The sequence below is a fragment of the Solea solea genome, chromosome 2 (genome assembly GCF_958295425.1).
Source record: "Solea solea chromosome 2, fSolSol10.1, whole genome shotgun sequence".
In the NCBI taxonomy this organism is placed as follows: Eukaryota; Metazoa; Chordata; class Actinopteri; order Pleuronectiformes; family Soleidae; genus Solea; species Solea solea.
The window spans coordinates 33,325,886-33,339,822 of record NC_081135.1 but is presented as its reverse complement, the minus strand read 5'-3'; the positions used below and the strand labels follow the sequence as shown (position 1 = coordinate 33,339,822).

The window sequence follows — 13,937 nt, the reverse complement described above, 5'->3', positions numbered from 1 at the left end:
CTGTCTGATATTAACGTGTATCAGTGTAACGATATAACATGACTGACTTTTCACAGGGTAATCTTGGTCCACAAGGTCAAGGTGGCCATATTGGACCCCCTGGCCCGCCAGGACCTCAGGGAAGCACTGGTCAGCCTGGTATTAAAGGACAACTGGTAATATGGCTTTTAGAATGACTTTTTATCACTGTAATCTTTTGTAAAATACATTGTAAAAGATTTCTGAACATTTGTGTTCCAGGGAGATGTTGGTGTACCAGGATTTAAAGGAGAAGCTGGACCCAAAGGAGAATCTGTAAGCTCCATATGAATCTGCAGAAATTCTTTATTAATCAGACCTTTTTAAACAAGGGAATAAAAGATAAGGAAGAGACTCTTGGTTTCAACTGTATTTTGACTTACGTGTCAACTTTCTAGGGTCCGTCAGGGTCTCAGGGTGTGCTTGGACCTCAGGGCGAGGAAGGAAAGCGAGGGCAACGTGGAGACTCTGGCTCTGTCGGTCCTGCTGGTCCTGTTGGTGAGAGAGTGAGTCATCATTCTGCATCTTACTGTAATAATTGTCATTAACTGAGCTGCTCTTTGGGGACAGGGGTCATCAAAGTGATGAACTGAGTCGAGAAAATCACATACCTAAATGAATGGGATCTTTATTTTACAGAACCTGTTAAATACAGCTGTCATCCACCTTTTTTGTCAGTGTAGGCGTATATAAATCTAACATGTTGATGTGTTCCATAGGGATCTCCTGGTAACAGAGGATTCCCTGGTGCTGATGGGCTTCCAGGGCCTAAGGTACAGCGAATTTTCATACATACAGCTTCTAGAAGTTGTTTTACTCTTTACTGCATTATGTATACATAACAGCAAAACTGCAGTAGTAAATAGTAACAGCAAAATTAATCAAACACTTTATTTTTGTAAAGGGTGCTCAAGGAGATCGTGGAACATCTGGACCACCAGGGCCCAAAGGTTCTCTAGGAGACCCTGGTCGTACAGGAGAACCTGGTCTACCAGGTGCAAGGGTAACACTGAAGAGCTTGATATTTTTCTTCAAAGACTGAACATCTTTAATTGTCTTCATTTTTTTCACTCTAATGTCTGTTAACTATACTTTCGATCTCTTATTTTTCAAAGGGTCTTACTGGTACCCCTGGAGTCCAGGGGGCAGAAGGCAAGCCAGGACCACTGGTAGGTTCACAAAGCTCATTCACAAATAAGTCATTGGACACACTGTAACATGTGGTCTGATTATAATCTCGATGGCTGAGTCTAATATGCTTTGCTTCTTATTAAGGGTGCCCCAGGTGAGGATGGTCGTCCAGGTCCAGCAGGGTCCATTGGAACCAGAGGTCCTGCAGGAACTATGGGAGTTCCAGGCCCCAAGGGCTTCAGCGTAAGATGGCAAAGTCAATGTATTAAAGGTCCGTTAGTAAGTGATCAGTTCCTCATACTTAAATTCACTTTACTTTGAAAGGGTGACCCAGGAAAGACAGGTGAACAAGGATCTGCAGGCGTGTCAGGTCAAAGGGTGAGTACTGTTGATGACTGAAAAACCGTGTACTTGTTTGCATGTTTTCTTTACTTACATTTTACAACATTACGCTTTGTTTTCAGGGACCTCCTGGAAAAGATGGTGAAGTGGGCCCAGCTGGTCCCCCAGGGCCATCTGTAAGTTTATGATTTATTTTTCATTATTTGCATTTTCCTCCGAACTGTCATTACAAATGACTGAGACATTAATGTCTTTTCTCACAGGGTGTTGCAGGAGACAGAGGAGAACAAGGACCTCCAGGTGTAAATGGATTCCAGGTAGGTAATGTGTTTTGACTGGTAGTAAAATATGTCAGAGTCCTTCCATGAGCAGCTAGTTGCCCCTGTTGGGTAATATTACTTTTAAAAGTAACTTATAACAATAGGAAATTACATTTTACGTGACAGCATTGCTTTCTCGGAAGTGGCAGCTTTAGCAAAGTTAACATTAGCATCCTGCTCCACCACCAACACTGTAGACCTGTCCTTAGCTAACACAAGAGAAGAGATCCTGACTGTTGACAGTCACTTGTTCACCAGGCACAACTTGCATTTTATAGTGCTATTCCTGTGCTTTTCACTAAGAAGTTCAAAACAATATGATTATTACCATGAAATTAACACTGTCCATGATTGCATTTTGCTCTCTGAGCTGCCACACACATGTACAGTGATATCCTGTATGTAACAACGCACCAGGTGACTTCTTGACTGCCTGCCAAACATTATGAGAGAAACCTAGGTTTAGCTGGCAAACCCCTGGCAGATAAGAAATCTGCCAGGGGTTTGATAAGTAAATAAATAACTAAATAACTGAGTATTTGGAAACCTAAATTGTAGAACATCTGGTACTTACTATCACTGCACAGCTGTACTGCTATTTTACTTCTTTTAAAAAACATACTGTGTATATATACTTATATTGTTATATTTTTAATTGTTAATAGTTTATATTTAGAGAATGTTTGTTATGCACCAATGACACCAGAACAAATTCCTTGTATGTGTAAAATCGTACTTGGCAATAAAGCTTTTTCTGATTTTGATTCTGATTCTGATCTTACTAACCTCCAACACAGCTAGTCACTGGTTTGACCTGAGGCTGGATAGACCTTCTGTGCATGCACTGTTTCCTCTTTCCACTTTCCTATCTATCAAAAAAGGCAAAATGCCAAAGATAGATGCATTTCAACAGTTCATGAGCATGAACGTGTGAAAATTTAAATGAGCAGTCTAGAGACTGTGCTGCTGAAGTGTTTGTATGACAATGCAAAATGTATGTGTTCTTTAGGGTCTGCCTGGAAATCAAGGACCCCCAGGGGAACCTGGAAAACCAGGCGATCAAGTGAGTGTGCCAAAATAAAGTTTACACACTAATACATCAGTTGTGTGTACATTGTAAACTCTGTTTGAATTCAAATCATACCTGTGTTTGTGATCTTCAGGGAATTCCCGGAGAGCTTGGTGCTGTTGGTCAAATTGGACCGAGGGTAAGTGAATCTCATTTTCTCTACAGTTGATAAAGACTCCTTACTTCCTGCTTGACTGTGAAAGTGATCACTTTTCTCCAGGGGGAGCGTGGGATACCTGGAGAGAGAGGAGATTTAGGCCCAAATGGTCTGCAGGGACCTAAAGGAATTCCTGGTGCACCTGGTCCAGATGGACCAAAGGTATTATTACAATCGGACAATCTACAGCATGTTTTTGTGCCACAGACAGACATATGAAAATGACTAACTCTTGGTGTTTGTCACTGAAGGGAAGCCCTGGTCCTACAGGTGCACTGGGTGATGTGGGTCCTCCAGGTCTTCAGGGAATGCCAGGAGAAAGAGGCATCTCTGGGCCTTCTGGGCCTAAAGGTGACAGGGTAAGTTTGTCATCAGCATCATCTTCTAATATTATTATTTCTTACTCACAACATTCATTCTGTAGCATATGTAAAATCATAACAACATAAGCTATCTTGAATGTAGGATGTTTATTTTCTTCTGTCTGCATAGGGGTCAATTGGTGAGAAAGGATCAGAAGGTACACCAGGAAATGATGGAGCAAGAGTAAGAACATTTTATTTCACTCAGTGCAAATAGTCAACATGAACACAGGTATTCAAGTTACCTTTGTACGGCTTCCAATGATGCTGTCTCACCTGGGGCTTGTCACAACTTGTTCATATAAATGCATCCACGGACATGACAGCACAGGTTAATGGTAGCAATGACGAGCCGCTATCTCCAACAGTGTTTCTTTTCTGCCAACAGGGGGCCCCAGGTCCTGTTGGCCCACTAGGACCTGCTGGACCCAGTGGTGAGAAGGTACAGTTTGTTTTCTTTTGTAGTTTACACACATCACAAAAGCAGCTGACAATGATTCAAGATTATGGCTACAGGAAGTACGGTTGGTTAGCTGTTGGTGCTGTTTTGCACCAGTGGCCATCCATAATGAGACTTACTGCCTTCTTCTGGATTAAATCATCAATTACTTTGTCTCTTTCCTTAATGTACTTCTCTTCTACTTCAGTTTTGGTCACCTTAGTCATGTGTTTGTTTGTTGTTGGTGGTTTACATCTGTAATGTTGCATTACTGTCTTCCTCTTCTCTTTCCTTCTCGTTCCTTTCCCTCTACTGCCTCCTTCTGTGAAGTTGTTACTGGGAAAGTGTTAGTTCCCAGGGATGCCCATTAAACTGTTCATTCTTATTTTCTTGGCAGTAACTCAAAGCATCTGTCAGCTTGTGATGACGTCAGCTATAGCACTGATTCTTAGAAACATAAAAATGCTGGCTTTATGGAATGACACATGCTCAATAAATGATTGTAGAAACTATTGTCAGTCAACCTGTGAAATCATTTCAGGGTGAACCTGGACCCAAAGGACCAGCTGGACCTCCAGGATCCAGAGGAATGCCTGTGAGTCTACCTGGTCTGTCATTAATCCTATTTGGTCTTGTTTATTGTGCAGCAGGATGTGCAGTATAATCTTGCATATAAATCTTCTTCCACAGGGATCAAGAGGTGAACCTGGTCCAATTGGTGCTGTTGGATTTTCTGGACCCCCTGTAAGTAATTAAACATGTCTCTCAGCTTTATAGCAGTTATTTATTTGTTGAAATAATTTTACCCCAACTCTTACGCTCTACAGGGTCCTGATGGTCAACCCGGAGTCAAGGGAGAGCCTGGAGAACCAGGCCAGAAAGGAGATGCCGGATCACCTGGACCTCAAGGCTTGTCTGGCGCTCATGGACCTCCTGTGAGTTGCACATGTTTTGTTACTTTTTCACATAAACAATAACATGATATCATAATGTCATTAGTAGTATTTATACCTGTTTGTGATGAATTTGTCTCTAATTGGCTGTTGTTTTCTCAGGGACCTGTAGGTGTTGCTGGGCTGAAAGGCGGAAGAGGAACACAGGGCGCACCGGTAAAATAATTAGAACACCACTCCTTATTGTTTAATCCATGTTGTGCAGATGTGCCTGTCAATCAGTCTCTGTCATTGCTTTCTGTTATAAAACTTGAAAATGTCTGAGCACCTTGTATAATTTCTCTGTTTCCAGGGTCCCACTGGTTTCCCTGGATCTGCAGGAAGAGTGGGACCACCCGGCCCAACTGTAAGTATCGTTCAACACAATCAAGAAACCAGGTGGAATTAAGATTATAACACACACCAGGAGCTAATCTCAAATCAGGCTTGGATCAAATTTCTCCAAGCATCAAACATTTGACAGCACCTGTTCGTCTGCGAAACTTTTCTATCTTGATTTGGACTCTCTTTGGTGCAGGTTGAGTTTAGCCATGCTCTAGTTGCACATTAGATCCAATGGGCCTCTTCATTAGCATTGTGATTTGTGGACTCCACTTACACACATTCCAACCCACACAGGTAAAGCCCCAAATTCTAAATTATGATTATGAGCCAAAGGATAAACATTCATATTAATTCTACTGAAATGAGTCTCACAAGTTTAGCAATAAATATTCATGTCACTTACTGCACTGTAGAGTGCATCTTTACACAGTAGTACGATATTTTTCCTACCAGGGACCAGTTGGAGAACCTGGACCTCTCGGGCTTCCAGGAAAAGAGGGACCTCGCGGTCTTCGTGGAGACCATGGACCCCCTGGAAGACAAGGAGAGCATGGTCCACCAGGACCATCAGGCAGCCCAGGGGACAAAGGAGACTCTGGCGAAGATGGACCCACGGTAAACCGATGTTTAAGTGATGACAGGCAGCCAACTTGATAAATGCCAACACAACAAATTAAAATATCTATATTCGAACATTGTTAGAAAAATGTCTCTAATTAACTGAAGGATTTATCCTCCTGTCATTTTTGTAAGACTATTAAAACTGATGGTCCACTTATCACTCCATGCTGCTGCGTGCTGTAAAGAAAAGTGCCTTTTTATTGATCCAAGCATGCTGTATTTATTTTAACTGCTTTGTCATTACTGTTGACAATGTTAATACCTCTTAAACACATATTCATTAAAATGAAAGCACTGTTTAAACAGTCTAGGTTTTATGACAGAAATTGAAAAGAAAATCGTCTGGTATCTGCAACATATCATAGTTTTCTTATTATTAATATTATTTTTATTATTATTTCCAAACAGATTCACATTAGGTTTCCATAATCCTGTTTTAATGAACATCTTTGATCTTTGCTATAGGGTCCCGATGGTCCTCCAGGTCCAGCTGGAACCACAGGACAGAGAGGAATTGTGGGTCTTCCTGGTCAGAGAGGAGAGCGTGGAATGCCAGGTCTTCCAGGAACAGGGGTCTGTATCACTGACATCCTGATTCAACTGCACATTTGTTTCTTTTTTTCACAGCCAAAATTAAATGTGTCTTTTGATTGGTGTGTGGTGGGTGGAATGGGCTTTTAAGTGCCACATTATGAAATACCTGTTTCTTGCTCTTAGGGTCCACCAGGAAAACAGGGTTCTACAGGATCATCTGGAGAGAAAGGTCCCCCAGGTCCAGTTGGTTCTCCTGGTGCTAATGGACCTCGTGGTGATCCTGGTCCTGATGTAAGTTCAAGTTTCAAATTCTTCCCTCAAGACTTTCTCTGAAGTTGTCACATGTGTTATGTTTTCATGTTCTTTTCAGGGCCCTGCAGGTTCTGATGGCCCACCAGGCAGGGACGGTGTTCTTGGACAAAGAGTAAGTGACTGCAAGAATTGTGTGCTACATGTTGTGTGTTGCATATTTTATGCAGCAAATAACCAGTGTTACTTCTCTAGGGAGATAGAGGAGATTCTGGTCCAGAGGGATTGATTGGGCCACAGGGACTTCCAGGCACTCCAGGCCCTGTTGGTGCATCAGGTGATGCTGGAAGGCGAGGAGAGGCTGTAAGTGGACATTTTCCAAGTTGGTGTCAAGATATAAAAGAGTTATAACTGAGTAATGCAAACGAGAACATTCTGGTAGGAGACTTGATTTAACCTCTGGAGGCTGGTTGGTACGTGACTAGTTTTAATATGAAGTGACAGGAAGGATGTGTGAGCTGGAATTCATCTTTGCTGGCAGTGGCCTGTTCTCCCTGAGGGCCATATAATGATCTGACCCATTTACAGGGCTCAAGAGGACCAGTTGGTCCACCTGGCTCGGCCGGAAAGAGAGGATTAGTGGTGAGTCTGCAATATCCAAATCAGAGCATCTTGACACGATGCAAAATACAATTTTGCTGAAAGACCTTATATGCTTTGTGGGCTTTTGTAAATGACTTTTTTTTAGTTGTTTTCCCATGACCAAAAGGAATATGTGCTGAATCTTTCTTATGCAGGGACCCCAAGGACCAAGAGGAGATAAGGGTGACCTTGGTGATCATGGAGAGAGGGGACAGAAGGGACATCGTGGTTTCACAGGATTGCAGGGTCTTCCTGGACCTCCAGTAAGTCACAGTAATGAAATCATGTGGTCAGACCCATTTCAGAATCACCATTCTATTTATAGCTGGGAAGATAATAATAATAATAATAAAAAAATGTCTTTCTTTTAGGGTACAACTGGTGAGCAAGGAGCTCCAGGAATTGTTGGACCAAGTGGTGCCAGGGTAAATCGGTCAATTTCATCTTTTGTAGCATTCTGAGTTAAGATGTATATGACGGCGCTCATATAAGGCTAACAAGTATTAACCAATATGTTACTCCTAAAGGGACCTCCTGGACCTATTGGGCCTCATGGAAAGGAAGGATATGTTGGACAGCCGGGGCCCATGGGACCTCCCGGAACTCGTGGCATCAGTGGAGAAATTGGACCAGAGGTAGGATTGGGAGACTTTGACCAATCAGGTCATAGAAAATACCATGGCTGTGGTCATCTTTTGGACGTTTGGGACTGTCCAAAATGGTACAGTGTATTTGGGACATTTAAGAAAGTTGATATAGATGAAATAATAAAACAGAGAGTTTGCCTCATTGTGTATGAAAGGAGCTTCAGTCTGTCCTCAACTGATGAGATGAGATCAGGACAGAGCGTGTCAATCTCAATTCATGAGTATTTAAGCAACCTGCGGATAAAACTCAGCAGTCAACATACTTTCCGACAATCCTGCATATTGCAGCTTTACATGTAATACATGCAAAGAGAGGGACCAACAACTCAAACATCCAACTATTTCTAAATCCACAGGGTCCTCCAGGAGAGCCTGGTCCTGCAGGTCCTCCCGGTCCCGCAGGACCTCCTACGGCTGCCATGGATGACCTCTTTGGCCCTCAGGATTATGACTCTGGTCCTCCGCCTCCTCCTGAGTTTAGTGAGGATGAGGCTCTGCCCAACAGCAATTCCTCCAACGCAGTGGTTGTTGACCCCAGCGTCCAGGCCACGCTGAAGGCTCTCAGCAGCCAGATTGGCAGCATGAAGAGTCCAGACGGCAGCAAGAAATATCCTGCCAGGACCTGTGATGACCTGAAGCGATGCTACCCCATGAAGAAGAGTGGTGAGTGTTGGCAATCACAGAGTGGGAGGAGAGAGTGTCACACTCGTGATAAAGGTCTGATTTCTTGTTACAAGAAACTCAGAGGTTGTAAAATGTGCATAATCACTTGAAATAAAAAAAAATGTGCTGCTTTAGAACAAGCTTTTTATATATCTAGGCTACAGCAGCCAGAACAGAAGTGCGTTAAGGATTTTGAAGTGGACACTGACTTCACAAATACAGACAAATGGCTCCGCCTACCTCAACCTCATAAATCAACTAAAAGATGGTGAAAAAGGCAGAGTGATGTATTCATGCTCTCATTTTCTAAATGAGCTGCAGGCTTGGCACAAGCAGTGTGCAGTCTCTGTTAACCCTACACTTGCAAATGCCTGAGTCCCATGTATGATATGAATTTGAATCACAGTTTTCTTCTCTCAGTCAGCCCACTTGTTTATGATGATGTTAACTGCTTCCTTCACATGTGAGAAATGTGTAGATGGGATCTTGTCAGGACGGCTGTCTCGATGTCCTGTAACGTTAATTTGACATATCCACATGTCTGCATGTTGGGAAAAAATAGCAGCTCTACCAAGCCTAACGACCCACTGATCGTTTTGTCACGTAGGTGAGTACTGGGTCGATCCAAACCAAGGCAGTGCTGAGGACGCCATCAAAGTCTTCTGCAACATGGACACCGGGGAGACCTGCATTTCCGCCAACCCGCCCAACATACCTCGCAAATCGTGGTGGAGCTCCTCCAGAAACAAGCCTGTGTGGTTCGGAGCAGATATCAACAGAGGAACTCAAGTGAGAGCTTGTAGTTGATTGAGATGTCGTTCAAGACTTTGTGGATGACTCTTTATTGATTGTTATATTTGTTCCTCCAGTTTGCTTATGGCAACAAAGATCAGCCTGCGAACTCCATCGCTGTGCAGATGACCTTCATCCGCCTCTTGTCCAAGGAGGCATCTCAAAGCATCACATACCACTGCAAGAACTCTGTGGGCTACAAGGACGAGAAGACGGGCAATTTGAAGAAAGCTGTGATCCTCAAAGGCTCCAATGATCTGGAGCTTAAAGCAGAGGGAAACAACCGCTTTAGATACACAGTGGTGGAAGACTCCTGCTCAGTAAGTCCCATAATACAGTAGCTTTTAGAAAAGTACCATGTACTGTATATGACTGTTCTCAGCTTTGCCAAATCTAGCAATGACTTAGACCTGGGCCACACTGAATGTCATTTTGACAACCGCATTATCAAACTAGATAGATGCCCCTATGAGACACACTCTTCTTGAGAATATAGCCCTCACCTCCACCTCTATTTTTCCTGAGATTCACAGTGAAACACACAAGTTCAACGCCTACATCTGTCAAATTTGTCGCAAACATGTCTTCGGTACCTCAGGAAAAGTGTTCTAGCTTTTTGGTTCCCCTAGATCCGTCAATGCTTTTATTATTATTGTGAAATACTTGCAACGGATGCATAGGTCACACTGCAGCGTCCCATGTTACAGTTTCATTTTCAAATCAAATTAAATGGGGGTGCTTCACAAAAATGCAACAGGATAGTGTCTTTTGGGGGAAATTGTTTTGGTTTTAAAACCCCAACATTGTGTGTGTTTATGGGAATTAGGTAACACCAGTGAGCCAGGCCAATGTTCTGACTCACTGGTGTTCCAATAGTTGTTCAAGGCAAGGTGTGATTTATCTTGGTCCGATGCAGTGAAGCAGCGTTCAGTTCCATCCACAAAAGCCATGAAATTGTTTCCTTCTTTTTCTTTATTGTGTCTCAATGATGACAGATATAAGATTGCACTGACCAAGTTCCTCTCTGTCCCCTCCACAGCAAGCGAATGGCAACTGGGGCAAGACAGTGTTTGAGTACAGGACACAGAAAACAGCAAGACTTCCAATTTTGGATATTGCTCCTGTTGACATTGGTGGCCCAAATCAAGAATTCGGCATCGACCTCGGGCCTGTGTGCTTCTTATAAGAGCGAAAGCATGGATGCGTCTAGGACAATCCTGAGACTTTTGAACTGACCGCTGACACGATCAGCCACATTGTACATACAAGTACTGAGAACTATTCTGGCCTTGTGGCAAGATATTTATTGTGCCTTTCGACCCAGTTCAAGACATCGGTGATTTGTAAGTTAGAAGAATGTTTAAAATTGACATAAAAAAGGGTTAAACATCAGAATCATTCCTCTGTCTCCTTGTGTATGCTTGACTTGACTCTTCATGCATTTTGAAACTAACTACCGTCTAGTTTAGTCCAAAGATCTTAGCCTTTAACATTTTTTCTTTCTTTCACAAGTCAATATTACAAAAGATTTATGAATTTAAAATCTAAAAGAAATATTTTAACTGCTGTTTATAGGCCCAGAATCCCCCCACTGACACGTTGTCAAATGTTGTCCGGCAGTGACTCGTTTTTATGAATTTGTCCTTTTTTTTCATTTTAAATGTCTGAATATAAAACATTGTGGTGCTATTGAGGAAATAAATCCAGCTGATGACGCCTTTACCAGCTCAGGTATTTTCTCAAGACAGTTTTGATGAAACCAATGTCTGTATCCAGTTATTTTAAACTCTGTACCGATCACGTACAACATTAAAGACACATTAAGACTGTCGGTTCCTCAGTGTTAGCTACCTCGTCACCGAAACTGAGAGAATGATGACACTACGTGTAAGTCTTTTTCTTTCTTTCTTTTTTTTTATTTTCACAGGTGCTGTTTTGTAAGTAGTGTGATCTTTGTGCACTTCTCCCGGCTTCGCGGTACAGTGCAGGGTTTGGGGGTGACAATAAAGATCTTTCTGTCAAAGATGGAGAGATGAATGAGGTGCTGTGTGACTGGTGTGTGGTGATTTGGGACACTTTTTTCCTTCCCTCGACTCAAGTATCGTGCAGTCAAAGGTAGCACAGAATATTCCATTTTTTTTATGCATGTCAGTTCCCCCTTTGCAGTATCCTGCGTTTATATGCTCTTTTTTTTATAATCACTTTTACAGAATAAGGTGGCTGTGAGTGCCTGTGTGCTTTGTATTTCTTGCTATGCAACAAATTAAACAAAATGCTTGTAAATCCCCCCAAGCTCTTGTCATATTAATTCAGGTAAAGTTAGTTAGACTTTGCAGAATTTGCAAACGATCAATTTTTCTTTTTTGTACACATATTTTGTCATTTAAAAGACAAATGCACTTGACATACAGTATTCACGGGGCTGTTTCTCATGCAAGCCTTCACATGATTCCATTGTTAGTATTTATTGGACTTTACTAGCTACAGTTTACAACACCGGTGCATGAAGTATTTCATTCAGTGAAATAGGCCGAGTCAAGTATAACTCATGGGTGAATTCAAGTCATTTTAGGCAAAAGAATTTCAATTGTGAGCGGTGATCAGTCAACTTTTAGAGGGCGTTTCAGCAAGAGTGTTAAATATTATACGCTACAGACTTCCTTAAAAGGCCCTCTAAAGTTTCCTACAGTCTTTTAGTTGTGATCACTCGCAGACTGTGCTCTGTTTCCACTCTGGCACCGTTTATCGAACAAGCCTTGTTTTGACACCTGCACATACACATGGACATATCCACATGTCTGCATGTTTGCAGTGTTTGGTCATTAGTTAGCCTAACTCCTGTGTCAAAGTCGGTTTTGGCTACTGGGAAGAGAGCATATCGCTCCTTGATCCAGAAAACCCTCCAACTTTATACCGTATCACTTCTTGACACATACAAGCTACAAAAGTCAAAAACGTCTCACTACAGGAGTAAAAAAAGGCACAACGCCACCACGGCACCGCCGATAAGGACAATCGTAACCAAGCAGGTGGCGACGAAGATACATTTGCGGGTGCAGGTGCAGCACGTACGCTTCATTTCAATCTTGATCTGTTTCTGAATGCAGTCACTGATGATTCCCTCGACATGTAGGTGTGGAAAAAGCAGCATGTGCGCCCTCTTCCTCATAAACCTCTTCTTGAGCTCGGTGTTCACACCCTCTGCCACTGACCTGTACATGGTGACCTCCGGCGTGAACTCTTCGGCGAGATCCCACTTGTTTCGCAAACACTTCACCATACGATTTATGTGTGTGGCAGCCGTGAGGTCACTGGTTATGTTCAGCGCGCCGCTGATCTTGAAGATACGGTGGATTGTTAAGACGAGGAACTGCTGTATCTGCTCATCTTTCTCTGGAGACAGACGCGCAGAAGAAGTCTCCTCCATGTTCACCACCGTGTCTTCCTCCGTGGGCAACTTATCTGCCACGTCCTCCATTTTTTCGCGCATATGTCAACGTGGAAGTTCTCCTGTGGTTTTTTTCTGTCCTGGTTTGTTCTCACTCCGGTTTCCGTGGTGTCTTGAGACATTCACGTAGGCCTTGAAGCGTTGGTTGTGAATGGCAGTCATCCATTATGTTGCATGAAGCCTTTGATGTGATATATGATGTCATATAATTTGATGTCATAAAATCATCAACCGTAAATGTTGATCATCTCAGATTCTCATTGGGATTTTTTGTGTTTTGTTGTTTTTCCAGTGTGTTTGGCTTGTTTTTGTTGTTTTCTCCTCCATCTGGTAAAATATAATATTTCAACAAGAAATTGCTAAACTAAAATAAATACTTGATTGAATAACACTTAGGGTCCGTCTCTCCAGGCTTTATTTTGTGTCTGCACTGCTGTGCACTCGTGTTAAGGTAATATTAAAATACACGAAACAGATCATCAAAATACAACTTTGTTAAATAAAGGTTTAGATGGGGGGAAAAAAAATTAAGTTTTAGAGACTTCACAGCATTCGTCAAGTTTCTTGTGACCAACCCTTGTGTTAACCCCCATGAGATAGAAAAAAAAGTCATCTATCAATGAAGTAATCGGCCAATGTTGCTTAGTAACAAATATGATCAAGACATATTCTTCGACTGCCTCCACAAATTGCCAAGCGCTACATTACATTAATCTCGTCAAAATCACTCCTGATAGCCACCAGTCCTCCATCATGCCCCACCCACCACTTACACAATAATGTGTTCCATCAAATATGACCCCCACCATTTACAAGATATGTCCAGCTACTGTATGTTTCTATTAGAAAAACAACCAAACCACATGTGAGTGAGATGTGACACCCACCCTGAAGACATCTGAACATCAACATTGATGTATAGTCATAGCACCACCTAGTGGCATAGAAAAAAAACAACCTTTGATGTGCTACTCTTAGGTTGACCTGATCCACCTGGTCAAATGTGGTAAGGTTTGAACAAATGGTGCTCCCACCATGACAGAGGAAGTTTCAGTTACTTGACTAATTTGTCTAATCTGCACAAAACATCATGTTTACTCCAAGTCCCCAAAACAGCCTCATGGTTTCATGACCCACACCCAACGAGAAGTTGGCCAGTTTGAATTTAACATTACTTTTGCAGCAATTCCCACCTGTTACTACTGTATGACTATTAAATAGATAAC

At 42.3% G+C, this 13,937-nt stretch overlaps 1 protein-coding gene across 1 annotated transcript in view; it reads left to right on the top strand.

Annotated features, from left to right (window-relative positions):
- Positions 1-11,550, top strand: part of col5a2a (collagen, type V, alpha 2a) — a 34,869-nt gene extending 23,319 nt beyond the window's left edge. Inside the window, exons 21-54 of the mRNA XM_058612329.1 lie at positions 57-155; positions 241-294; positions 417-524; positions 738-791; positions 923-1,021; positions 1,134-1,187; positions 1,294-1,392; positions 1,474-1,527; positions 1,614-1,667; positions 1,755-1,808; positions 2,821-2,874; positions 2,975-3,019; positions 3,101-3,199; positions 3,289-3,396; positions 3,530-3,583; positions 3,788-3,841; positions 4,380-4,433; positions 4,529-4,582; positions 4,666-4,773; positions 4,894-4,947; positions 5,084-5,137; positions 5,569-5,730; positions 6,202-6,309; positions 6,454-6,561; positions 6,641-6,694; positions 6,775-6,882; positions 7,108-7,161; positions 7,317-7,424; positions 7,533-7,586; positions 7,689-7,796; positions 8,165-8,471; positions 9,079-9,260; positions 9,341-9,583; positions 10,303-11,550. Of these exons, the coding sequence (XP_058468312.1) occupies positions 57-155; positions 241-294; positions 417-524; positions 738-791; positions 923-1,021; positions 1,134-1,187; positions 1,294-1,392; positions 1,474-1,527; positions 1,614-1,667; positions 1,755-1,808; positions 2,821-2,874; positions 2,975-3,019; positions 3,101-3,199; positions 3,289-3,396; positions 3,530-3,583; positions 3,788-3,841; positions 4,380-4,433; positions 4,529-4,582; positions 4,666-4,773; positions 4,894-4,947; positions 5,084-5,137; positions 5,569-5,730; positions 6,202-6,309; positions 6,454-6,561; positions 6,641-6,694; positions 6,775-6,882; positions 7,108-7,161; positions 7,317-7,424; positions 7,533-7,586; positions 7,689-7,796; positions 8,165-8,471; positions 9,079-9,260; positions 9,341-9,583; positions 10,303-10,449 (3,210 nt within the window). The 3' untranslated portion in view covers positions 10,450-11,550. The remainder of the gene's footprint in view (positions 1-56; positions 156-240; positions 295-416; positions 525-737; positions 792-922; positions 1,022-1,133; positions 1,188-1,293; positions 1,393-1,473; positions 1,528-1,613; positions 1,668-1,754; positions 1,809-2,820; positions 2,875-2,974; positions 3,020-3,100; positions 3,200-3,288; positions 3,397-3,529; positions 3,584-3,787; positions 3,842-4,379; positions 4,434-4,528; positions 4,583-4,665; positions 4,774-4,893; positions 4,948-5,083; positions 5,138-5,568; positions 5,731-6,201; positions 6,310-6,453; positions 6,562-6,640; positions 6,695-6,774; positions 6,883-7,107; positions 7,162-7,316; positions 7,425-7,532; positions 7,587-7,688; positions 7,797-8,164; positions 8,472-9,078; positions 9,261-9,340; positions 9,584-10,302) is intronic.
- The last annotated feature ends 2,387 nt before the right edge of the window (positions 11,551-13,937 follow it).